The 27,066-nt window shown below is 43.9% G+C and overlaps 2 protein-coding genes across 4 annotated transcripts; one reads left to right on the top strand and one right to left on the bottom strand.

Annotated features, from left to right (window-relative positions):
* Positions 1–10,828: 10,828 nt before the first annotated feature.
* On the bottom strand, positions 10,829–11,914 carry LOC149751188 (uncharacterized). The gene has a single exon (XM_089927602.1). The coding sequence runs from the start codon at positions 11,912–11,914 to the stop codon at positions 10,829–10,831; it is 1,086 nt and encodes a 361-aa protein (XP_089783728.1).
* Positions 11,915–14,221: 2,307 nt separating this feature from the next.
* Positions 14,222–26,200, top strand: LOC103697723 (uncharacterized). 3 transcript variants are annotated; one of them, XM_088711350.2, is made up of 3 exons: positions 14,222–14,476; positions 14,917–14,989; positions 24,956–26,200. In XM_088711350.2, the coding sequence occupies exon 3, from the start codon at positions 24,969–24,971 to the stop codon at positions 26,007–26,009; it is 1,041 nt and encodes a 346-aa protein (XP_088567476.1). In that variant the 5' UTR covers positions 14,222–14,476; positions 14,917–14,989; positions 24,956–24,968; the 3' UTR covers positions 26,010–26,200. The 3 variants fall into 3 exon arrangements, with proteins under 3 accessions (XP_088567476.1, XP_008777861.1, XP_088567477.1); XM_008779639.5 differs by lacking the exon at positions 14,917–14,989 and having other exon boundaries at positions 14,223–14,476; XM_088711351.2 differs by lacking the exons at positions 14,222–14,476; positions 14,917–14,989 and adding an exon at positions 24,780–24,797.
* The last annotated feature ends 866 nt before the right edge of the window (positions 26,201–27,066 follow it).

The raw sequence follows: 27,066 nt of genomic DNA, 5'->3' as shown, positions 1-27,066 counted from the left end.
AGTACAAGCCAATTGTTGAAAAATTCACACAAAGCTCTGAAAAATTAAATCTTATTCTTTCAAATCAAAGAGCTGTTTTCAATAAAGCCGGATTAGGATATAAAACTAATAAGCAACAAAAGTATCTAAAGAATTTCTTTGTAAAAGCAAAAGATGTAAAAACTGAAAAACCAACATGCTTTCTTTGTGGAAAGATTGGACATAAAGCCTACTCTTGTATTCAAAGAAAAATCCAAACTAACAAGAGTACATTTGTAAAAGCTAAAAACATAACTAAAATATGGGTGCCTAAAGGAACCAACTACACTAACCACGAAGGACCCAAGAAAACTTGGGTACCTAAGAGCTTCACATGATCATTTTGCAGGTATGCCTTGCAGCCGGGAATAAAAGGAGAATGTGGTATCTTGATAGTGGCTGCTCAAGGCATATGACCGGTGACAAGAGTCTCTTCGTCACCTTGGAATCGAAAGAAGGAGGGTTAGTCACATTTGGAGACAATGCTAAAGGCCGAATTATTGGTGTTGGTAAAATCTCCATATCACCCTCCTCATTTATTGATAATGTATTGTTGGTTAATGGACTAAAACATAATTTGTTAAGTATAAGTCAATTTTGTGACAAGGAATTTAAAGTATCATTTGAATCATCACTATGCATAATTAGTAGTCCATTTGACAATGAGGTCATACTCACAGGACATAGGCATGGAAATGTTTACATGGTAGATCTTGATGATCTCACCATGAAGGATGGCCAATGTCTTGTAGCTATGAATCCCAAAGTCAATGAGACTAGTTGGTTATGGCATCGTAGGTTAGGGCATGCTAGCATGGATTTAATTTCTAAATTGATTACAAAGGATCTAGTCAAAGGACTACCGAAAATAGACTTTAAAAAGAATAAAATTTGTGCGGCATGTCAATTAGGGAAACAAACAAGAAGTTCTTTCAAGTCTAAGAACAAAGTCTCAACATCAAAACCCTTAGAACTAATTCACATGGATTTGTTTGGACCCACTAGAACTGCTAGTCTAGGGGGTAAGAAATTTGGTCTTGTCATTGTTGATGATTTTTCACGTTTTACATGGGTTTCATTTCTTGCACACAAAGATGAGTCCTTTCCCGCTTTTATCAAGTTTCATAATAAGGTTTCAAATGAACTTAATCTTAAACTAAAAGCAATTAGGAGTGATCATGGTACCGAGTTTGAAAATCAACACTTTGAAAAGTTTTGTGACGAAAATGGTATCAATCACAACTTCTCGGCACCTAGGACACCCCAACAAAATGGGGTGGTAGAAAGGAAGAATCGCACACTAGCAGATATGGCTCGTACCATGTTGTGCGAATCGGATCTACCAAAGTATTTTTGGGCTGAAGCAATAAATACCTCATGTTATATTTTAAATCGTGCTTTAGTTAGATCCATCTTAAAGAAAACACCGTATGAATTGATGAAAGGTAAGAAACCAAATATAAGTTATTTTCATGTTTTCGGTTGTCGATGCTTTATTTTGAACAATGGAAAGGACAATCTCAGTAAATTTAGTGCTAAATCAGATGAGGGGATCTTCTTAGGTTATTCCTCATCTAGTAGAGCATACAGGGTCTTCAACAAGAGAACTCTCGTTGTTGAAGAATCCATTCATGTTGTGTTTGATGAAACTAATGGAGATTCTTCTAGAAAAGAAGAAGATGGTGATGCAGGTATACTTGAAGACGGGATCAAGGAATTCTCCATACAAGACAAACAACATGAGGATGAGATCAAAGAGGATACAAATCAGCAAGATGAAGAAGATCAACCTCCATCAAGAAATCAAGATCTTCCTAAAGAATGGAGGTATGCACATGGTCATCCAAAGGATCTAATCCTTGGTGATCCTTCACAAGGTATAAGAACTAGATCCTCTTTAAGAAACACTAGTAATTATCTTGCTTTCGTTTCACAAATAGAGCCTAAATCACTAGAAGAAGCTGAAAAGGATGATAATTGGATGAATGCTATGCAAGAGGAATTAAACCAATTCGAAAGAAATGAAGTTTGGACTCTAATGAAAAGACCCCCTAATGTTTCAATTATAGGCACCAAATGGGTATATAGAAATAAACTAGATGAAGATGGGATAGTAATAAGAAACAAAGCTAGGCTAGTGGCCAAAGGATATAATCAAGAGGAAGGAATAGATTTTGATGAAACTTTTGCTCCTGTTGCTAGGTTAGAGGCTATTAGACTGCTTTTAGCATATGCATGCTTCATGGATTTTAAACTCTATCAAATGGATGTAAAAAGTGCATTCTTAAATGGCTACATAATGGAGGAAGTTTATGTAGGACAACCTCCAGGTTTCGAAAATCACTTACATCCAGATTATTTGTATAAATTGCATAAAGCATTGTATGGACTTAAGCAAGCTCCTAGGGCATGGTATGAAAGATTAAGTAATTTCCTAATTGAGAACAAATTTAAGAGAGGAAATGTAGACAAAACCCTCTTTATTAAAAGAAAAGGAAATGACTTATTGCTTGTACAAATTTATGTGGATGACATAATTTTTGGTGCTACTAATGATAGTCTCTGTCAAGAGTTTGCCAAGCTTATGCAGGGAGAATTTGAAATGAGCATGATGGGTGAGCTCAACTTCTTCCTTGGGCTACAAATAAAACAATCAGAGGAAGGCATCTTCATCAGTCAGTCCAAATACATCAAGGAAATGCTGGAAAAATTCAAGATGAAGGATGCAAAGGAAATCAGCACACCCATGGGCTCAAGTTGCAAGCTTGACAAAGATGAAAAAGGTAAAAGTATAGACTGCAAATTGTACAGAGGTATGATAGGCTCTCTACTTTACCTTACTGCTAGTAGACCAGATATATTGTTCAGTGTTTGTGTGTGTGCTAGATACCAAGCATGTCCTAAGGAATCACACTTGCAAGCTGTTAAAAGAATTTTTAGATATCTAGTAGGGACATCTTATATAGGCTTATGGTATTCTAAACAATCTGATATAAATTTAACTGCTTATTCTGATGCTGATTTTGCTGGGTGCAAACTCGACAGAAAAAGCACAAGTGGCACTTGTCAATTCTTGGATGCCAATTTGGTTTCTTGGTTTAGCAAGAAACAAAATTCAGTTGCCTTGTCCACAACTGAGGCTGAGTACATTGCAGCTGGAAGCTGTTGTGCCCAAGTTCTTTGGATTAAGCAACAACTTGAAGACTTCGGTATTAAAATGGACAATGTACCAATTAAGTGTGATAATACAAGTTTAATCAACTTAACAAAAAATCCTGTCCAACACTCTAAGTCAAAGCATATAGAGATTAGGCATCATTTTATTAGGGATCATGTGCTGAAAAATGATGTGATGATTGAATATGTATGTACTGAAAATCAATTAGCTGATATCTTTACAAAGCCCCTTTGTAAAGACAGATTCAATTTCTTAAGAAATGCTTTGAGCTTGTATGATCCTAGCAAATGAATTGAACTTGTATTGCATTGCTTTGCTACTCGAACTAGTAATCCACCTCAAGGCAAACATAAGTGAAAGCATGAATTCATCTAAACTAAATGACGAACTGGTTGACTTTCCGGAGGATGGTTACCCTCCCTTGGACTCTTTATGGAGATATTTTCAGAGCCTATTTCATAGGTATTCGAAATTTGGTCAAACGTTCCTTATTTCAATATTAATAATTCAAAAATCATTATCAAATTATTATAGGATGTATCATTGAGGGGGAGGATCACAAACAAATTCACTCTAAGTTTATCAAAAGAGATCATATTGATTGGGGTGATTAAACAAAAAAAGGGAGAAGATAGAATACAGTCTGAAATTTTTCAGTGCCGGAGACGTCTCTGGCAAATCGCAGAGACGTCCCCCCAAGCGGAGACGTCTCACCTTAGTCGCGGAGACGTCTCGGAGACCGAATGAGGCCTTTTTAAATAGGTCGAAATCGCTCGAGCCGACTCGAGCTTTCTCCCTCATTCCCGACCAAAACGGAAAGCCCTAGCCTCCATTTGCTCTCCACCTCAAATCCTAGCCTCCATTTGCCCTAAATCACAAACCCTAGCCTCCATTTGCCCTAAATCACAAACCCTAGCATCCATGGCACCAAAGAAAGCTAGGACGACCCGTGGGAAGCGACCTAGAGTAGCGGGCGACGGTGAGGAATGGCGGGAAGAACCCTCCGCACCTTCTCCTCCAGTTGCTCCGCCAACCACAACGATTTCCTGTGCAAATCGCACAGTCACAACCGGTAGGTACATAGATTTTGCATTTTTAGATCATGAGGGGTTCTCTATTGGAGAGAGACTCCGAGCCCAAGGGTGGGAGCATCTTTGCACCCTCAATACCTCGACCTACCCCGGCCTTGTTAGAGAAATGTTTAGTGATATGGCTTTAGGGGACTTAGGGTTCACCGCAAATGTCCGAGGGACATTAGTAGAAATTAATGAGGACATCTTATCCACTGTTTTGCAAATCCCTAGGGACGGCGAGGCTCCAACCTCACATCCCCAAAGGGAAGTAGCTCTAAACTTAATTTTAGGAAGAGAGGACTGCGGCCCTCTTGATGTTGTCAACTCCCAGGACCTAAATGCAGAGATGAGACTCCTTTTAAGCATTGTCAACCGGGTCCTATTTCTTAAAACCGGTCGCTTCGATTTTGTTTCGGAGCGAGACTTAGTTATAATGCATCACATCCTACTAGGGATTCCTCTAAACCTCCCTAGACTCATGCTAAATTACATTGCCCTATGTCATAGGTATTCTAGATTTAGTATACCCTATGGCATGATCTTTACCTTAATCTTCAAACACTTCAAGGTTTCCATTCCATCAAATGAACCTGCAAAGCCCTTAAGAAACACCGACTATTACAATGAGGGCTCAATGAGAAGAATGGAATTTCACAAGATAGATGGGTCTTGGGTCAAGGTTCCAAAAAGAAAAGCACAAACCATAGAGGCTGAGATCCCACATCATAAGTCTGACCATCACTCTCCTCCACCTAGCAACATGGACATCCCTGATATTCCCTCCAGCTCAGCTGGACCTTCCACATCCATGCCACCACCTCCTCCAGTCAGTGGGCCCTCCTTCCTATCAGAGGAGCAGATGCACACCTTAGCATCTGTTATTTGTCAGCAGATGAGGGAGGAGATGAGATCCATGATGTCTGCAGAGCTGGCCCCCATCAGACAAGAGCTGCAGGAAATTAAGGCTCAAATTGAAGCCCAAGAGCAACAAATAGTTGGGGTGGGTACCACCCAAACCTGCAGATCATTAGAGCTCAAGGACAGCTTGAAGGCCATTTCCAAGAGCCTCAAAGAGTTGACAAAGCCAGATGGCAATGTGGGCACCTTAGTTGCCCAACTTAGAGGCAGAATTGAGATGGCAACCTTAGAGTTTGAAGCACTTGTGGCAGGTTTCCACAAGTCACAGGGAGATCACTTTAAGACCCTCATGGATTCTATCAATGGTTTCATAGATGCAGCCTGTAAGGCTTATGCACAAAGTACAACTGGTAGGCCCCATGAGCAACGACGCCGATGATGGATATCCTGTAGGATCTTCTTTTTGTAAATCCTAGGCCATTTTGAAACACTTTTGTATTAGAAATCAATACTTGTAATGATTTCTTCTTTTGACTATGTACTGACTTCAAAGATCTACAATGACATATGAATGAATACAATTTCTTTTGAAAACCTTGTGTACATTGCCAATTCTGTGTATGTGTTTCTGTGATTGTGTATGTGATTGTGTGATATGCCATAAAAATCCTACCACATACCTTGAGTATTCAAATTTGATACAAAGAAACAATGCACCTTCAAAGAAACAGGGGGAGCACACCTTGAATATGCTGAATTTTACTAAAAAGGATAATTTGTCCCCTTCATGTTGATGACAAAAAGGGGGAGTAGATATTTGTATATTGAAAGGGGGAGTAGAAATTAGATATTGTATATTGAAAGGGGGAGTAGACATGGATATTGAATATGGAATGCAAATTTTTTAATCATATTCCAAAGTTGATTTAGAAAAGATAAAATTGAAGAATATTGATTTTAAGATAATTGCCCTTCTGGAAAAGAAAGGGGGAGTCAAAAAGAATCTAGCTTTCAATTATCTTCAGCATCAATATTTCATTCTAACTTGATTCAAATTCAGTTCATATGATAAAATCATTTAAGAACTATAAAGATCAATCTTATGCACAAGGAAAGAACTGAAAATTGAATATTTTGAGTGATGCACATTGTATCTAGTTCAAATCAAAACATTATACTTGTATATCTGATCAATACTGTGTATATGTTTAAATTTCAAATTTTGCATATACTCAGTGTTTTGTCATCATCAAAAAGGGGGAGATTGTTAACCCCCTAATGGATTTTGATGAATACAAAACACTAGAGTAAAATTCCATTATATCTTAACAATTCAATTGAGAAATTCATGTGTTTTATTTAGAATATTGTTAAGAAATATCTAGGCAAGTTCCCATAATTTTTATGAATTTATTGAAGAATATTTTGAGCTAAAGAAAAAGTTCAGGGACAGCCGAGACGTCTCCTGATAGTTTCAGAGACGTTTCTGGCACAAGCAGGAAGAACTGGCACACTTGGAGACGTCCCCGGCTCCTGTCGAGTCGTCCCCGCGTTAGCGGAGTCGACTCTCTCAGTAGCGGAGTCGACTCTCTCAGTGGCGGCAGAAAGACGCTTTTCAAGGGATATGCGCGAGACGTCCCCGCTGTACGCGGAGTCGTCCCCGCAAGCAAAAAGGAGACTTCCCGAGTCGTCCCTAAGATGGCGGAGACGGCTCTCTCAGGGTTTTTCAGAGAATGGTTTTTTCGGTGATAAGGAAGCGGAGTCGACCCTGAGAAAGCGGAGTAGTCCCCACGCATAAAGTGCAGACAAGCGGAGACGTCCCCTGAAAGAGCGGAGTCGACTCTCTCAGGGAATTCCAGAGGACATGATTTTCGGAGATAAAGAAGCGGAGTCGTCCCCACTCAAAAAGCGCTAACACGCCGAGACGTCCCCGTAAAGTGCCGAGTCGACCCCAGATAAAGTAAAAAGTAAAATCCTATAGGCGAGACGTCTCTCGTTGTAGCGGAGACGTCCCCGGAGCGCCTGGGACGCGACTGACAGCTTTTCAGGTTTGATTTGAATTTCAAATCTTCTCTACTTTATCTCTAACGGCTATATTTGCTTTTTGGGCTATAAAAGGAAGCTCTTAAGTGCTTCTCAACAACTCTGAACCAACCAAAAGCAAAATCATTCAAGAGAGAAGTTAGAAAGAAAAGCTCAAGGGAGTGAGTGCATTCAAGAAAGGAAATCAAGGGCTTACAAGTCTCCCAAGCGATTTCAAGCTCAACCACTCTCGTGTGCTCGGGATTCAAAGCTCACACCCAACCCTACGCGTCCCACATCGGAAGAATCAACATCTCCCACGCTTCCAACGGCAAAAAGATTCTTCCGGGTTTCACTGTTCATAAGTGCTATATTTGCTTTCTAGAGCTTTTATATCCTTTTGTACACTCTTTTATTGTGGTGCTTGTTCCAGTCAAGGGACTTGGAACAAGGGAAAGGGCGTCCCAAGCCTAAGAGAAATTGGGGGTTTTGGGTTTGTTGTGAGCCCGGTGTAAAACAACGAGTTGGGTAGTGAACTCGCAAAACTACCGTACTGTAATCTTGGATTATAGTGGAAATTCCCAAGGCGCTTTGGGGAGTGGATGTAGGAGCGGTGAAGGCTCCGAACCACTATAAAACCGTGTGTTTGTGGTTGTCTCTTCTTATCGCTTTATCTTTGCTTTAGTTCATATATTTGTGTGTTTTATTTTTAAATTAGCCAAAAAGTTTTAAAACACCCAATTCACCCCCCTCTTGGGTGACCATCTCTGGGCAACACCGATCAAGCTTGGCCTTAAGCCCCTGCAAAATGGTATGATTTGTTACCTCAGTTTCTCCGTTTGTTTGGGGGTGGGCGACCGAGGTGAAACGGTGGTCGATGCCGAGCTCAGAGCAGAACTTTCTGAAACGGATGTTGTCGAACTGGCGGCCGTTGTCAGATATAAGAATGCGGGGGAGCCCAAATCTGCAGATTATTGACTTCCAGATGAAGTTCCGCATCTTCTGCTTGGTGATTCGGGCTACGAGCTCAGCCTCGACCCATTTAGTGAAGTAGTCGATGGAGACGATCAGGAACTTTCTTTGCCCGGTGGCTAGAGAAAAAGGCCCTAGGATGTCAATCCCCCATTGGGCGAATGGCCAGGAGGCGATAATTGAGGTCAGCGGGGTCGAGGGTCGGCGCTGGATATTGGCATTCCGCTGGCATCGGTTGCACCTTCGGACAAAGTCTGCCACATCCTTTTGAAGAGTGGGCCAAAAGTAGCCTTGGCGCAAAATTTTATGAGCCAACGCTCGGCCTCCCAGATGGTTCCCGCATATTCCTTCATGGACCTCTCGCATAGCATAGTCTGCTTCTGACGGACGGAGGCATCTAAGGAGAGGAGAGGTGAAGGATTTCCGGTAGAGCTTGCCTTCATATAATATAAATCGGAAGGCTAAACGCCTGATTCGGCGAGCCTCGAGCCTATCAGTGGGGAGGGTTTCATTTTGTAGGTAGCCGACGAGCCCATCCATCCAGCTCGGCTCGGTGTCAATGCACATGGTCGGTTCAGGCTCTTCTGTGCTGGGCGTTCAGAGATATTCAAGCACCATTGCCTTAGGGAGCTCACTCATGCGGAAAGTCGCCAGCTTTGACAATTGGTCAGCCCTGAGGTTCTCCGCTCTGGGAATATGTTGAATGTTGAAGGAGCCTAGGGCGGATATGAGCTCCCGCACCTTCTGAAGGTATTTCTGCATTGATGATTCCTTTGCTTCAAAATCTTCCAAGACCTGGCTCACGACCAGTTGGGAGTCACTGAAGGCCTTCAGGTATTCTGCTTTCAGCTCCTTTGCCAGCTTGAGCCCGACAATGACCGCCTCATACTCCGCCTCATTATTTGAAGCCGGGAACTCAAGGCGCAACGCCTGCTCTGCTACTACCCCGTTTGGGCTTGTAAGGACAAGACCGGCCCCGCCACCCCCCCGAGGTCGAGGAGTCGTCCATATATAGGACCCATGGCTGCCCCGGGGTCTCCTTTGTCGGCATGGATGGGTGCTCGGGATCGTCCGGTAAAGTGCACTCCACGATGAAATCGGCGAGTGTCTGAGCTTTGATTGCCGGCCTCGATCGATATTCAATGTCGAACTTTCCGAGCTCGACTGCCCATTTGGCGATCCTTCCGGCGCGGTCCGACCTATGCAAGACTTGTTTGATGGGCTGGTCAGTCAGCACGGCCACAGTGTGGGCCTGGAAATAAGGTCGGAGTCTCCGAGCCGAAGTGATCAGGGTGAAGATTGTTTTCTCCAGCTTAGAGCACCGGGTCTCGGCATCCCTGAGAACTCGGCTGGTATAGTAGATAGGCTTTTGGAGCCTGTCCTCCTTCCGAACCAGGACCGAGCTCACTGCAACCGGGGAGACGGCCAGGTATAGGTAAAGAACTTCGCCTTGCTGAGGTTTGGTGAGTAGCGGAGGGGAGGCGAGAAGGCGCCTGAGCTCCTCAAAAGCTTGCTGGCATTCCTCCGACCATAAGAAATCTTTCGGTTGCTTGAGGATTTTGAAGAATGGGAGGCATCGCTCGGCCGATCTGGAGACAAATCTCCCCAGAGCTACGACCCGCCCGGTAAGTCGCTGTACCTCCTTGACCGTCTTCGGTGGCACCATATCTTGCAGCGCTTGGATCTTCTCGAGATTGGTTTCAACTCCACGCTGGGTTACCACGAAGCCCAGAAATTTACCCGAGGTGACTCCGAACGCACATTTTGCGGGGTTGAGCTTCATTTGGTACTTCCTGAGCTTGGAGAAGGCTTCGTCGAGGTCAGCCACATGGTGCTCTGCCGTCCGGCTCTTCACCAGCATGTCATCCACATAGACCTCCATATTTCGGCATATCTGGTCTTTGAAGATTTGGCTAACCAGCCTTTGGTATGTAGCTCCTGCGTTCTTCAACCCGAACGGCATCACCTTGTAACAATAAGTGCCCTTGTCGGTGATGAAAGCCGTCTTCTCTTCATCTTCGAGCGCCATTCGGATCTGGTTGTATCCCAAAAAGGCATCCATGAAGGTTAGCAACTGATGCCCCGAAGTAGAGTCGACAAGCTGGTCGATGTTGGGGAGGAAAAAACTGTCTTTCGGGCAGGCCTTGTTCAAGTCGGTGTAGTCCACGCACATGCGCCATTTTCCATTGCCTTTCCTCACGAGGACCACATTGGCGAGCCAGTCTGGATAAGAGACCTCCCGGATGAAACCGGCTCCGAGGAGTTTGTCCACTTCCTTGGCCGCCGCTCACTGCTGCTCCGGGGCGGAGCCTCGTTTCTTTTGCCTCACGGGTCTGCAGGTCGGTTTCACCTGGAGTCGGTGGACCATGACCTCGGGGTCGATTTCCGGCATATCAGCGGGCGACCAGGCGAAGACGTCTATGTTGGCTCGAAGGAATTCGATCAGACGCCCTTTTTCGCAGGAACTCAAGCCGGAGCCGACCTGTACGGTTAGTTCTGGAGAACTTTCTAGTAAAGGAATTTGGGTAAGAAGCTCACCGAGCTCTACCCGTTTCTTCCAAGGGTCGTCCCGCATGTCTAGGGTTTCGATGGGTAGCATGCAGCCTGTTGCTTGGGTTGATGCCTCGGCCAGTAACTCTTGCTGGCCAGATGCTTCAGTTGATCGCTTTGCTTCGTAGGTCGCCACGTAGCACCGCTTGGCCATCATCTAATCTCCGCGGACCTCGCCCACTCCTTGATTGGTAGGGAACTGCAGAAGAAGGTGGTAGGTTGAGACTATAGCTCGGAGGGCATTTAGCCCTAGTCGTCCGAGGATAGCATTGTAGGCCGAAAGCAGGCGGACCACGAGGAAGTCCGTTTTCACAATACTTTCTCGGAGGGCGAGACCGACCGTGACTAGAAGGCTGACCTCACCTTCAACTGGGACCGAGTCCCTGGTGAATCCGACCAGCGGGGCATTTATTTTCCGAAGCTGGTTTTCCGCTAAGCCCATTTTTTGGTAAGCTTGGTAATACAAAATATTTGCTGAGCTTCCATTATCAACTAAGACCCGCTTTACATGAAACTTGTTTATAACCATGGATATAACCACAGCATCATCGTGAGGAGTCTCAACTCCCCCTAAGTCCTCCTCCGAGAATGAGATAGCTTCGGAGGTGCACGGGCGCTTCAGAGAGGTCCTTTCCTTGGCTAAGTCTTCAGCCGGGCTTTCTCCTCTTCCAATGACATTGATGATGCCGGCGATGGGCCTGTTGTCATTTGGGTTTTCGGGTGGCACGGCATTTTCCACTGGCCTTCTTTCCTCACGTCGGTTTCTTACAAACCGATTGAGTATCCCTCGGCGAATAAGCGCCTTGATCTCGTCTCGGAGCTGGAAACAGTCCTCCGTGTCGTGCCCGTGGTCTTGATGGAAGCGGCAATACATCCTGGGGTTGCGCGGGACTCCCGTATCCCGCATAGGGGGCGGAGGTCGGAAAAAGTCCCGACCTTCAATCTCCATCAGAATCTCGGCCCGGGGTGCGTTGATGGGTGTGTAGATTTCGTACTTCCCCGAATGCATTCGAGGTCGTAGCGGGGACCTCGGCTGAGGTGGAGACCTTGGTCGAAGCTGTCCCTGCTGTCGAGGCGGGTTCCTTAGTCGAGGAAGATTCTTTTCACGGCGGGGGGATCGGCTTCTCTGGCGGCCGCGCTCCTCGCGGCGCTTCTTCTGCTTCTTTGAAGCCAGCTCGGTCGCACCCCGTCTGGAGGCGATAGCTTTCTCAGCCTTTGCATATTTTCGGGCTCGGGCCAGCATTTCGGTGAAGTTGGCGGGGAAGCTTTTTTCAATGGAGAAGAGAAATCTGTAGGAGCGAGCCCCAGTCTTTAGTGCCGACATGGCTATTGACTGGTCGAGCTTGCGGACTTTCCATGTTGCGGCGGTGAAGCGGTCGAGATACTCCCTGAGAGATTCTTCCTCCTTTTGCTTGATATCCAGGAGGGAGTCCGATGTTCGCCGCTGGCGCCGGCTGGCAGCAAAATTGGTGGCGAATTGCCTGCCGAGCTGCTCGAAAGAGGATACCGTGCTCGGCTTCAGTCCGGAAAACCATAGTCGAGCTGTTTTCCGGAGGGTCGCTGGGAAGGCCTTGCAGAGCAGGGCCTCCGAGGACCCTTGCAGTGCCATGAGAGCTCGGTAACTCTCCAAATGGTCGAGAGGGTCGGTAGTTCCATTGTAGGGCTCCACTTGGGGCATCTTGAACCTCGGTGGGACTGGCTCATCCTCGATGTGGCGGGAGAAGGGGGACTTAGTGGTGAATTCAAAGTCCCCTTCGCACCTCGCCTTCCTGCTGTGAAGCGCCTTAATCTGGCGCTCGAGATTCTCCACTTTCTTGTCGAGCTCCCCCACCTGGGGGATTGCCGCGGTAGTCTGTTCCGGCTCGCGGCGGTCCGGGGCCGACTCGGCCTCCAAAAGTTGTGGCCTTCGGTCTATGCTTCTCCCTGGCAACTCCCTCCGGGGAGACGCTCAGGCTGAGCTTTGGCGATAGCATTATTCTTCATTGTTGGCCCTTGAGGAGCCACGGAGGTTTTGGCTCTGGGGCACTGGTCCGTTTGGAGGGAGCGTTGGTTGAACCTAGGCCTGGGGGGGCGGCACGGGTAGAGCTCCCTCGCGCTGCAAGCCTTGGACGGCTGCGGCCAAGGCCTGGACCTGCTGCACCAAGATGTTGAACTGTTTTGGCTGAACTTGAGGAACTGGGTCAGCCGAAGGTGGTGAGTTCTGGACAGAGTGTCCAGGACTTGGTGGGGGACGCCGGGAGGCGTTAGAAGCTCCTTTACTTCTCAACTTCATGGCTGCAACTCGGGCCCTTCCTCTAGCGCCAACTGTTGCTGGAAACTGGACCCGGCGGCGGCCGTCGGCTGAGAAGGAGGAGCTCCGGTGGGGATCGACGGGCTGCGGGTGGCGGCGGTCTGTCGGTGAGCGGCGTCCTCCGGGAGACCTGCAAGAAGCCGGTGGCCGGGATTTCCGGCGCCGGCCCTCCGATGCTCAAGTCAGAGGGGGAATATCTCAATAAAAGGGGGTCCGTCCCTCGTGGGGTAGAGGAGTTCTCCTTTTATAGTGCGGTGCTGGATTACGTGTGATGCGACGGGACCAGATTGCCGTACGACTGAGTACGTCGCGTGAGTTGGTGGGTGATCACATAAATTAATGCCTTGCTGTAGAGGATGAGGTCGGAATCAAGGAGTTGTCGCGGCGGATTGGACGTAGCCGGACTGACCTGCTATGGGGAACTGGAGGTCAGCAAACGGCAGGAACCATGCGCATTAATTGTTGAGTAAGCCGGAGGTTATAAGCATTAATTGTTGAGTAGGCTGGAGGTCTGCGGAGACCATGCTCATTAATTGTTGAGTAAGCCGGAGGTCTGCGGAGACCATGCTCATTAATTGTTGAGTAAGTCGGCTAAGGCGTGGTTCCGAGCTGGGCTGTAGATGGACGTGACAGTAGCGGGCGGTTAGTGAGGTCTGACTTCTAGGGATCGGATGCCTTCCGAGGTCGGACGTTCTGAGGTCGAGAACCCAGAGTTGGGCGCCTGATCTGGCGCTAAGCCGTCCGGCGTCAGGCGCCAGGTCGGTCGTCTAAGGTCGGGCGTTAGGTCGGTCGTCCTAAGGTCGGGCGTCAGGTCGGGCATCAGGTCAGTCGTCCTAAGGTCGGATACTTCCGACCATATATTTTAGGGTGACTTGTATTTCCCTCAACAAAGGGTATAAAACATCTCGTACTCTGGCCCTCCCGTGTATGAATGGAGGCCAACAGCGACCGACGGGAGACCCAGGTAATTGCGACCCATCCATTTAACCCGCGCTGTGTCACGAGCCAGCGGCTGCCCGTCACTCCGAATTCCCTGTAAACGCCAGTGAAATTTGGATTCCGCCATGCCGGGTGCTTGTTTTAATAAATTATATGACAAAATCAACTTAGATTTCGCGTCGATGCCACAACATCAGATGATGAAAAAAGTCCGACATCACGCGCGTGGATGGAAGATGTGCAAATTGACGGTTGGATTAAATTCATCAAAATGAAAAAGTCGCGTCCATTTCGTCACTATGGCGCAACTACCACGGACCATGTCCCCTTACTCCATTTTCTAGCTCTTTCCCCCTCTCCGGCTCCAGCCTCTTGCTATGTACCTACGTGGCTTTGCGCCATCCATGGCGTCTCTTCTCTAAATCGGCCCCATCCCTGGCGAAAGCGCGAGCGAGCGAGAGCGACGAGCGCTCCCCCGCCCGCCCCACCCCTCCCCCTCCGACCCCCACGATCCCCATAGCGAAACCCTAGCGGCCCTCCGATCTCCAGCGATTCCGCCGCCCTCGCTTCCGCCAGGTTTGTGTTTCGCTTTACCCATCTCCCTATTTTTCTTCTTTTTTGGTCTTCGGATGTTTACGAGGACTCAAAACCACCCGTCCGGTAAAACCCTTTCTTTTCTTTCTCACATCTTTTTTCTCTTTCTTTCTTTTATTATTATTATTATTATTCATTTTTTGTGGGGCGCCGGAGATCTAGATCTAAGAAGTGGCTGCTAAAGTCGTAAGGGTATGTGGTTGTCCTTTTCTTTAATTGTTTTTTTTTATTGGTTATTTTTCGGTGTTCTGTTGTTCGGTTAGAGAGATCCAATCGGGGTTTCTAGTTGATCGCCTGTTCATGTGCGAGCTTCTTTTATAATTAGGTCTGATGGGCTCTCTTTTTTTATTCCTTCAACTCTGTCTTTGGAAGCAAAGCAAGTCTTTTTTTTATACAAGTCTCGTCCTTTCTCTTCTGTCTAGCTATTGGTGCTGGCGGTTGTTAGAGATCTGGAATTTCCATCGTTTTTGAAGAGGAACGACTTGCTTGAGGCAGGTAAAGCCACAACCGCCATGGGAAATTTGATGATTTTGTTTGAAAGCTTCTTTCTTTCTTTCTTTTTCCTTTTACTCTTTGTTTTGGTTGTTTGCATTAGGAAAAAAGGAAGGAAGGGAAAGGGTTGTTGGGAAAAGAAAGAAATTAGACTGGAAAAGGTAGACGTGGATCATTTTGTGAGAATTTGGGGCATCCTGTTTCGCTGTTATGCTGTAGAAAACAAGATGGTCGGTGCTTATTTCCATTTTTAATCGTCCTGTCAGCACCGTACTAGATGCGACCATGAAAAGTTTGTTACTTGGGTACCATGATCTGCTCTTATGCATGGTGGAAACATATTGTTGGTATCTTGGCTTTTGTAGAGTGATATTATTCAAATTCTTTTTGGTTGTTCTTTCTAGTCATTTTCATTCATTTTCTCGTCAACAAAGTAGAAGTTTCAAGAGATCCAGGTTTGTTGATAGATATCTTGAACTCAACCTTGATATCTGGTTACAATCGAGAAGCTGTTGTTGAAAAAGCTCTGGCCTTTAGATCTAGCTAGTGAGGCTCCATGAAATGTTGATATCTGGCTTTTATATTTTAATATCCTTTTTTTACGTCCCCATGCCCTCACACTGGAGGGCCATGGGGGCCTAAAAACAAAAGGATCGAGAAGCTGTTGTTGAAAAAGCTCGTGCTTATAGATGTAGCTAGTGAGGCTCCATGAAATGTTGATATCTGGCTTTTATATTTTAATATGATCTATGACTCAACATTGGATTCCCTTCAACAACTCTTTACTCTTCGGATTTGGATGTTAACTATTTGGTTTGTAAGTTTATGAAGGTTGTCTGCAAGGTTTGCTCTTGGAGTAACATCAAGATAAAATTTATATAGGATGAGAAATGTAAGTTTATGGATGATTGATACATGAAATGAACTTAATCTGTTGTTGCATGAGCTGCTAATGATAGATGTAGGGTTGTTGAGAAGGAACAGAAGCCAAGTGGTTAGTGAAATGTGCTTAAAGGGAGTGGAACATGATTGACAAAAAGGGAAAGATATAGAAGGAAGCACTGTTGACAGCATGAAGCATCTATTTGTGATTACTATCACCAATATGCTGTGGAAATTAGAGATTGAGGATTGGTTGTTTATGAATTGATTGGCTTTACAGCTATATGTTGGCTATCAATTTAGACTAAAAGTAACCAGACTTAGTGTTATGATTGTTGGTTTATTGTTTCATGTTGATCTGGAAAATTGTGTCGGGTGCCCTTCAGCTGTCATGCTTGTCACTTGAAACATTTTTGCCAGGTGCTTTCTACTTATTGAAGTAATTCAAAAAATCTACGAAATGACATAACAATTTTGTATTGTTATTATTTATTATCTACTTTTTGAATTTGCCCTTATGTTATCTTTCAGTGATTTTCCTAGCTTTGCAAGATTAAATGTGAGAAACTAATAGTTTGATCAGCACCACGCAATGTATGATTTTTCTTTTCTTTTTTTTCCCCATGTGAAGAATGCTGTATCGTCGTGGGCCTTATCATTGATGTTCTGTTTGTTGCAAGGTTAATGCTGCATTTATCCTTTTGTCATTTAATCATGAAATGGAAATGATAGTTCATGACTAAAGAGCCAATTTGTATCTTTGGTTATACTTTCATGATGTTTCTCAAAAATCCTTAAAAGCCTTATATACCCTTCTTCCAATTAAATGTCTTCTTCTGTATTCCTATTAAACAAATTTACATTTCCTAGGTGTAGCCATCAATTTCTCATCATTGTATATTTTGATTTGGCCATTATGGACTAACAATTCATTCAGAAACTAATTGTTTTCATTACAACTTTTTTGGTTTGTAATGAACACAAGGTTATGATGTTGTTGGTTGGTGCTAAAATTTAGTCTCTTATATCTTGTAAACACCACAAGTTAACAAGCAACACTATGTGCACTTTTGGCTACACATAAGTGGCGGAAGCATGGTTCGCTGTATCATACGGTAAGCATACCGTACCATACCGGTTTGGTACCGATATTCGGTATGGGCGGTGTATTGACACTCGATATGCTAAAAGATTCCGTACTATACCGTACCAACACAGTGCTAGTGTGGTACCGATATAGGGTCTGGTACCAAGACAGCGAACTTTGGCGGAAGTCTATATACCCCATATTGGCTACTACATTGGAGCCATCAAAGTCGCTTCATAGTTGTAATTTACTAAACTGAAGATAAGTTCTGAACTGGTTGAAATGCACTTCTATGGTAATATTAAGCACTAAACAGCCCGAAATGACCACTTCTTTTGGGAGAAGTCCACTTTTGGGGCAACCACTTCCCGGCAACAATATTCCCAAAGAGTAAGTGTGAAGGCTTTGACAATTAGTCAATGGTAGGTATCTTTTGTTTATTCATAATCTGTCAGTAATCATCTATGCCTCCTTTAACACCGTCATGAAATTCTTGCATTGGTTTCCTGATGTTCTTTTGGAAAGCTTCCTTGATGAAGATGTTGAATGGTTGATTTACTGTGCACCGCTAGTTTGGTTGTAACAGAAAATCAAGCCTTTGTTGATTTGTACCTAGATAGAATGAGTGAATTATATATATATAACACATCATGTACTTGTCAGTTGGCTAAAAAAAGTTTAAAGGGTTGATTTGTATGGATAGCAAGAAGCTATCCAAGTGTCTTATCAATTGTTAGAAGGTTTGCTTACTAAATTATTCCATGTCTATGTGATCTTGATTGCATAGGTATTTTGCGATGTCAATTTTGTTACTTTCATCATTATCATTTTTACTCAATCCATAGAAAATATGCCAGTAGGTGGTGTAATTTGGGAGGTGGTTCTCATATTATGTCATGCGAAGTTCTTGGTCAATCTTTACTGTTAAATAATTATGGTAAGTTTAAGTAGTTTAAGTATTTGTTCGTTGTATGCTACATTGTGTTAAGTTGATGTGTTTTCCAACTTTATCATTATTTTTATTTTTTCCTATTCATTGAGTTGTTTAAATGGGACTTTGGACTGTTGTTATGTCTGGGTATCTCTACCCTTTCCAAAATTCCTAAGATCTTGTGTACGTTGTTGCTTCTAAATCATTGCTTTGCATTAACTCTCTTTGAACCACTAAAAATAGAGTGTAAAAGCAATGTAAAATTATAAGTTATACATGATATTCATCAACATTCTACAACATGCATACAAACACCTGCACGACATGAACGGATTTATTTAAGCCACTAGAAATACTTTTAGTAATGGCATTTGGAATTTCTATAGTAAAAGTTGCCACTGATTTAATTTTGGCATTAGCATGTCCATACCCTCCTTAGAAATTTTCAAAAAAATTAATCGCCTTGATGGGAATGCCTAGTAGTCGAATAGGCCCCCTCCTTAATGTTTTGCATTATGGTTGAGTTCGAAAAATGAGATCAATTTTGTGATGTTGCCAAGTTGGTACTTCTCATAGAGTTACTACACCTTATTTGGTATGTAATGTTTCATTGTTCCTGGATTGTTAATATTTTTTTAGATTCATTATATTAATCAATTTTTTGAGTTTTCCTTTTGAACTACATTCTAGGCTCATGCATAGTGCTTAGCTGCTATAAGCCAGCTAGTTGTTTATCTTCTCTCTTCGATATTTCAAAATATTGTTCCCCATGAGATGAATCTAGCTTATATTTGTCAAGATGGATTTTAACCATCTAGGTGGGCTGAAATTACTTTTTGTCAAGATTTGCCATAGCGGTTGGTATTGTTTAGTACCGAGCATACTGTATCGTACTGGTACCAAACTAGTATACTATCTCATACTATATTGATATTCAGTATGTTTTGCTGTCTCGTATCTTACCACATACTAACACTGTAATAGGATGGTACTAATACGGGATCCGGTACCTAGACGGTGAACTTTGCTTTTTTTTCTTTTATTCATAAAAAATGAATGTCAATATAATCGTATATTAGTAGATTGTCGAAATCTATTTAAATTATTACTTTTGCTGACTAGCTTGCTCCCTTCTTCTTTGGTTTCCTCCCTCACATATATAGCTCAAAATGTTAATGTCAAATTATCTCCCTAATCTTCATGAATGAATCTCCATGTCATTCTTTCCATCTTCACTCATAATCTCATGTTAGGCGAGTAGCCTTTGATTCTGGCTTGGATGGACTCTAAAAGCTTAGAGTACTTGGAACTCGGAATACTTTGAAATTCTAACATTGGTTGGCTCCTTATCTCAGCAAAGGATGATCGCAAGATTGACCAAATTTTTGAAAGATTCATGAATATTCATGATCAGCAGACATGCCAAATTATTATGTGATCGATTCATTAATTTACAAATGTATCACGAATAAATCATGAAATTCATGATTTGTGAATGAATCATTACTTACTGATCACTGCCTCTGTATGTCATCACTTGGAGTGGATGGAAATGAATCCATGGCCATGATCATGCTTTGAGTACTAAGGTTGCATGCATAAGACAAAGTGGCTGTTGGGATTTGAGTTATGGGGTACAAAAAATATAATATATATTTTTTAAAGGAAAAGTGAAAGTCCAACCTATCTCTCACTTCTCTACTTCTGTTCTTCTTGTCCAACATTCTTTTTTTTCGTCCTACCATGGGCCATGGCCACATTGCACCTTCAAATGACCACAACCGTCCTTCTGTTCTCACTGGTCATCTCCAAGGTTCCTCCCCAACCTTATGAAGACTTTTTTTTTTATCTTTTTTAAATTATCTTGATCTTCTCCCGAACTTTTCCCGAATTTGCTGGTTTTTTCTGAATTCAGAACTTCTCAACCTTGTTGAATTGTTCCTGAACACTGAACTTGTGGCTTTGCAGTAAAGTATTATTTGCATATTGAATTCCGCACTAGCATTTTAGCTATTATATCATAAGAATTGCTTTTTTAAAGTTGAATTCCAACTTGTGTTTGTGGATCCATGCATGTAGTTGGAGAACTTGTAGTTTGCTTAAAGTTTACTATTTGGTGTGGGGAGAGAGGAACAGTGGGAATGTCTTTTATCATGATAATGAGTTTTCATTAATGTCCAATACCAATGCCTAACTAGTTCTTCTTAGATGGCCTCTTTCAGCTCCTGCTTAGTAGACAAAGTTACCTATGAAATATAGATTTTCCCAATTATGTATAACTCTGCCTTCTTGTATGATCCTGCATTTGCATTCACCACATAAAAATTGCTCCCTAAACTTATCAACGGAAACTGAACCTTTGTCACCTCAAGTACCACATCTCAATCAAAAGAAGCATTGCAACTGGTCTCACAATGCAAAAAGCATTTCTCCATGCATTTGTCCCTGAAAGTCTGTCACCTTTAGCTGCACCTGCTGCCTTGCTGATGCATGGATACATTCTTTATAGGTTGTTCATTATTATATGCCATCTTGTAATCAACTCCATATGCATTAGTTTCATGTGAAGGCTCTGATGGCTTCATACCTTTGTTCTGATCCTTACTGGCCATATGCTTTATCTGCCATGTGACTTCAGGATGTTTGAAGCATCCAGCTAGATGCATAAGTGCTAAATCACGATGTTGAGTCTTTCAATTATATATCGGCCATAGGGTTAAAAGTTGTTGGAATAATGGATTTTGATATCTTTTGAAGTATAGGTTCCAATTTCAGAGCTAGTGGTTTGTGAAAGATGTTTTTCTTTGCTCAACATTTGGCTTTTAGTTTTAAGTTTGCAATTTCTCATTGTTCTTTTTTTTGCTTCATCTATCGTCCATCCATGTGAACATACATGGTTGGATGTAAACTTGCATGGAATGATTAAAAATAGGACAAATTAACTGAGAACAGGGTTTGACCAAGCATGATTTTTTGAAGGATTCAACCCTTTATGTCAATAATAGTGGAATTCCAACAAGAAATGGAGAGTAAGCGAGTACAAGGGCTATGTTAGGGTGAGGATCTGGTGAATGAGCAAGTGACCTTGAGCAATCTTGGCATCCAAATGAAAGATGACTCACCACCTCGGCGGGGCTTTGAGAGGCTTGGGGGTATGGAAGGTGAGGGTAAGAGGTCATGGGCAGTGCTTGCAAGGGGTGGACCTTGGTGTTGTTGGGAGACTGAGGTGCTCATTTTGTTTGACATTAAGCGGCCCCAGTCATGATTCTCTAATTCAATCATGTTCGATGACGCAAAGCTAGACCCTCTGTGGCATCCCTGCAAAATTCATCTTGACAGGCAAATATTTGGGGAAGTGACACTACTAGAAGCGATTTCTAGGGAGTTCAAAGCAAAGTGGAACCTCAACTTTGAGTTCCAATTGTTGATGGTGCCTGAAGAGATTGTTGGGTTCTAGTTTGCTAGTGAGCAAGACATGCTTAAATGTTTAGGCATCGGTCCCTCGATGTTTGTTGGCTGAGTGCTTGCATTGGAGGCCTGTCAGCCAAACTTCGATGCTACTTCTAACACTATAAAAACTAATGGTGCAAATGGGTCGGGTCGGATTGAGTCCTGAGTGACCCCGACTCGACCCGAACCAATTTTTTGTTCGGGTCCTAATTTTGGACCCAGACCCGACCCGGTTGAAGATTGGGTCGGGTCGGGTCGGGTCGGGTCCGAGCCGGGTTGGGTTCGGGTCCGAATCGCGTCCACTTTCTTTGTGCTTTTAGGGTAGAATTTGGGCAATTTTAATTTGGTCATATCATAATTATGAGGTGTTGGGTGACCCACTGAAAGACTTGCAATTGACCTTCAGTCAGAACAGGTGACCCATGACTTACTAAGCCAGTCTACAAGCCAAATTTCATATCACACTATTTTTTATCTATATGACTGATTGGATGGAACTTGGTGTCTCCCAACTCCCCTCCCACGAGGACAAAAAAAATCCCAGACCTTCTTCCAAAATCCAATTCCATTGCAGAAAACTGGCACATGACCCATGTTCAGTTCAGTGTTCCCTCACTTTCTCCCTTCAAAAGTTAAAAGAAACAAAAACCAAAAAATAGAAGGAAAAATTTAAAAAAAGCCAGCTACCGAGACACCAGAGGTATCAACAGTGTAATAGATCGAGAGAGAGAATCCTGACGGTCCGAGGTTCCTTTGGATTCTGTGAAGCTATGCTTGTTGCTATCCTTCCACGCTTGAACCCTACTCCCCTTAGGGCTTTTCCTCTTCTCTCTCTCTCTCTCTCTTCGAGTCCATTCGGGTCGGGTCGGGTCCATTCGGTAAACCCAGACCCGACCCAAAAAATGATTCGGGTCCAATTTTAAGACTCGATCCGGACCCGCGGGTCCCAAAATTCGGGTCGGGTCGGGTCTATGCGGGTCGGGTCGGGTCGGGTCATGGGTCGACCCAACCCATTTGCAGCCTTAATAAAAACATGTGTTGTTTGGATATGCTAATAGAGCTTGCCCTAGGAATACTTGGACAAAGCTGCAGACCTTAATGTCACCTCTGTTGTTGGTGTTGCTCTACTGGTGGATTTTGTGCATTGAAACTATTGTAGATGGACTCGACCAATCAAGCCCAACTTCGCCTGGTGGTAGTGCGGCTGGACCTCACCAGTCCATTGGTGCTTAGATTCTAGGTGGGCTTGCTAGAAAATGGAGTATAGCAATGGTTTATTTATGAAAGTGTGGGAGTATAGCCACGGCTACCAAGAGTGCACCTTCCTGAGGGTCAGGCAGGAAAAAATTATAATTCCTTAAGATGTGATGACAGAGAAGATAGAAGCAAAGGCAGGAGCTCAGAGCTAGTCGTTGACAAGTGCTCCAGTATCGAGGGTTGTCCCTATTTTAGCGACGCTAATGTAGTTGAACTATGGGTCGTGGTTGGTTGCTAAATGTGTGCCGGGCCAGGAATTGAAGGTAGGAGGGCATTCTAATTTATTACTATGTTGATTTGGGCTCCTTAGGGATCACTTGACTTGGAACTCACTTTGCACATAGTTCGAGGAAGGTGGTTCTTTGTAGATTGAAAGTGGGGAGGGTTAGGGTCTAAACACTGGGAGGTGAAAGGGGAGTGGTAGGTGCTTGTGAAGGTTACTTGGTGCCATGTCAAAACAAACAAGTGGACACTTGATAGTTGGAGTTGCATCGACAAACTCAGCCTCTAGGCCTTGCTTCTTGAGGCGAGCTCCCAATGAGGGATCAACAAGGGTCCAACTCATGGAAATAGATTTGTTCGTTGTAGGTTCAATTGGCTAGGTGGGCAGCAGCAAATGTAAGGCAAAGCAACGTCAGTGGTTTAGCTCCTAGTTCCCCCAACTAGGTAGCAGATGTGCAACAAAATCCTCTGGGCTCACCTCATGACATGTCAAAAGCCACAAAAGCAGAACGAGTGGCTTACATGGAAAAAGTGGCATCGGCAAACTAGGGGACCGCCTTCTAATTTGGAGCGGGGCACCATCAAGGGCAGAGTTCTGGAGACGTTGACTTTATGGCCATAGCCGAGGGGTCACCCCAACCTATGCCATTGGAGGGCACCATTAGGCCAGTACCAATGCTAGTGAGCACACCAGAGTATAACAACTTTATGTGTGCGTCTGTAACTAGTCTTTATCGTCAAGTTTTTAGAATTAAAAGTTTTTGAGATCTACTTTTGATGGCATGTCAGTCATTAGTGAATCTACTATGTTACCATAAAATCATTATATTTGCATCTATTGATAGTGATTTATTGTCAAGCTTATTTGATTCTGTAAAGGGGTATTTGTTCTTGGAATGTTGGAAAACCTAGCACCATAGTGTGCTGAATCATCCCGAATCTTATCGTCAAACTTCTTAAAACTAAAACATTTTGAGATCTACTTCTGTAGCATGTCAGGCATTGGTGAACCCGCCACATTACCATAAAATCATTTTATTTGCATCTATTGATAGTGCTTCAATGTCTAGTTTGTTTGATTCTATAAAGGGGTATTTGTTCTTGGAAATGTTGGAAAACCAAGTACTAGGATGTGTGCTGAATCATCCCGAACTAGGCCATTCGACACGTACTGAACCGAATTGGCCAGGAACCAGATGGTTTGGCCAATTAAAATGGTTTGGCCAGGGTGTGCTGAATCATCCCCTGCAATCCCCCCGTCCCGCCCCGCGACACCCCAAACCACATTCGACCTTGATGACTTGATCTCTCTCTCCCTTCTTCTTTGAATCTTAGCCGACAATGTCGCCCTCAATTGATGTCAATACTAACACGGTCACCCTCGATCGATGCGGACACCAACACCGATGCTGTGGCACCCAATCAACGCCGATGCCATGGCTGCCGATCGACACCAATACCCTTGCATCGATTGATGCCGACACTTTTGATTGACATCATTGCCTCGGCCGACACCGACATTGATTGATGCTATTACCCTCGATCGATGTCGATGTTGTCACCCTTGGTTGATGCCGATGCTGTCCCTCTCTAGGTGCTCGAATCAGTAGGCTTCTCTCTCTCTCTCTCTCTCTCTCTCTCTCTCTCTCCTCTGTCTTCCCTCTCCCCCCAGTTCTCCTTCTAGGGTTAGGATTAGTGTTTCTCCCTCTCTCCTTTCCTCTCTAGATCCTTCATCTCCAGTACATGTTGGCTTGGTGCAATATAAACTAGTACCAAGCCTGTTGCCGGGTGGTACGACCCCTGGTATTGGTTCGGCGAATCTTGTCAAGTACCAAAAAGATTAACTATGCATAATTGTGCAGTTAGTTTCTTATAGATGAAAACTGTAATCTTGGTTATTTGGTTTTCTGAAACTTTCTATGCTTTTTTGACATTGGTAGCTTGTAAACTTGGCAGTACATTAACAGTAGATGACATAAAAGGTATGTTCAGATACTTTCTATTCATTTTCTGATTACTTCTTTCATTTTATCATCCATTAGCTTTGCTAGTTATAGAAGTTGATGACTGATATTTCAACATGTAAAATGTTGGTATGCAGTGGATTCAGATTTTAATTGTTAATGGTTATTGTTATCAGATATTGCTGTAAAATGGCGAGAAGTGCCAGGGGCCGTTGCAGGCTTTCATCTCGCCAGTTCAGATGGACTCCATATCCTGTACCTTCACATTGCTGGAAGATTCCAGAAAAAGAAGGCAGCTCTAAGAAAACACCCTTGGCATTGGAGAAAAGGGACTGGGAAGATGCCACCTGCTCGGTGTGCATGGAATACCCACATAATGCTGTTCTTCTCCTCTGCTCATCCCATGACAAGGGTTGCCGCCCCTATATGTGTGGAACCAGCTACCGTCACTCTAACTGCCTAGATCAGTTCAAGAAGGCATACACTAGAGTGAATCCCACTCATGACGAGTCCACAGTGGACAACCAGGGCCTTGGTTTAGCTATGTCTGGCTGGTCTGCAAGTCAGAAGTCTGAGGTGATAGAGCTTGCATGCCCCTTATGCCGTGGACAGGTGAAGGGATGGACTGTGGTAGAAGCTGCACGTGAATATCTCAATAACAAGAAGAGAAGCTGCATGCAGGATAATTGCTCATTCATGGGAACATACAAAGAGCTCCACAAGCATGTGAGGTCTGAGCACCCTTCTGCAAAGCCTCGCGAGGTAGATCCTGTGCTTGAGCAGAAGTGGAGGACACTTGAGCTTGAGAGGGAGCGGCAAGATGTGATCAGTACAATAAGGTCATCAATGCCAAGGGCAGTGGTGTTTGGAGACTATGTGATAGATGTGAATAACAGTGACCTCGAACCTAATGATGAAGCTGGCGGTGCAGATGGGGAGTATGGAGGGGGTCGTGACATCAGTAGAAGTATCCTTTATTTTTTGTTGAGAGAGGGTACACGCCTAATGAGACTCCACAGGGAAAATGTGTTATCAGAGGGCAGGGAGGAGGATAGTGTTTATGCTCCTTCCATGAATGGTGCTGCTGCAGATATTATTGCTGCTTATTCATCAGAAGGCGATGATGTCATTAGCCATGGGAGAGGTGCTGGTACGCTGAGATCTGAGAGGCGGCGGCGACGGCGCCGCCGCCGTAGAAGCCGTGATAGATCAGTGTTTGATGTGAGCTGAAGCAGAAACCTATAGTCCTCAGTTATTAGGAAAAAGGAGGGGACACAAGCTGATTTGCAATAACTAGTTGCCAGATATCTGTGAATTGGTTCATTAATTTACAGATTTTGGATCATGTAACAGATGAGTGAAAGGTTGTCTTTGTCTTAAGAGTTTGTGAAGAAATAAGATCAGTACATGTCTCATGTGTCTATCGTAGTGTATATAGATGCAGCTTCACATGTTTCATTGGTAACACAGAATTATTAGTTCATCGTTTTTGTTCAACAGATAAGAACTTTCACCTGCCGCAAGATGGCCATCATCTTCTCGCAACTAAAAGAAGGCAAGTCATGTTCCTGCACCCGGAGAAGGCATGTTAACTTTGTCTGATGGGAAGCAGAAGCCCTTTGCTGATGTCTGAAATTCATATTGTCATCACTCATGTCATTTGCGTTGCGTTGAAAGCTTAGCATTTCTGTCCTTGCTCAGCGGATTGGCAGGATCACTTTCTGTCACCCATATATAATCAGAATGCCTCCTGGCTGGGTAAGTGCATCCATGGCACTCGAGATGGGACAAGTCATTATAATAATTCTATACAAAATTTGGACCGCTAAATGCATGCGTAGGGGATCTAGAAGCTTCTATGCAATCATTCTGTCGGATCGCACCAGCTTAGGGTTATTATTTGATTAGTTTCTTGTCACCCGTGGCACAGCGATGGTGGATTTCATGGATTGGGAAACCACTGTCCTTTTAAACACTTGAGCTGGTTTGCAGGTCTCGTGCAAGAGAGATGGTGCTGCCCCGTTAAGGAGGCCATTTGAGTGAAGATAATCGGAATTTCCTTCATATTTTCTTTCTTCAAGAAAGCCGGTGTCCTTGCACAAATACGGTTGTCTGCACCGGTATATGTTCTTCTTATGTACCTTGGAGGACATCCAATTATAGCTGCTATGTTTGCAGTCCCATGGCACTATCCTTTCAACAGTGCCTTCACAAGCGCCTCACCTTTAGCATGAAAACTAATGCCACCTCTATGGTTCACCCAAAGCTGATGACTAAGAGTAGCATT

Source organism: Phoenix dactylifera, chromosome 15, assembly GCF_051530095.1.
Source record: "Phoenix dactylifera cultivar Ajwa chromosome 15, Ajwa_hap1_PhDact_Kaust_v1.1, whole genome shotgun sequence".
Lineage (NCBI taxonomy): Eukaryota > Viridiplantae > Streptophyta > Magnoliopsida > Arecales > Arecaceae > Phoenix > Phoenix dactylifera.
This window is presented reverse-complemented; position numbering and strand designations above follow the sequence as displayed.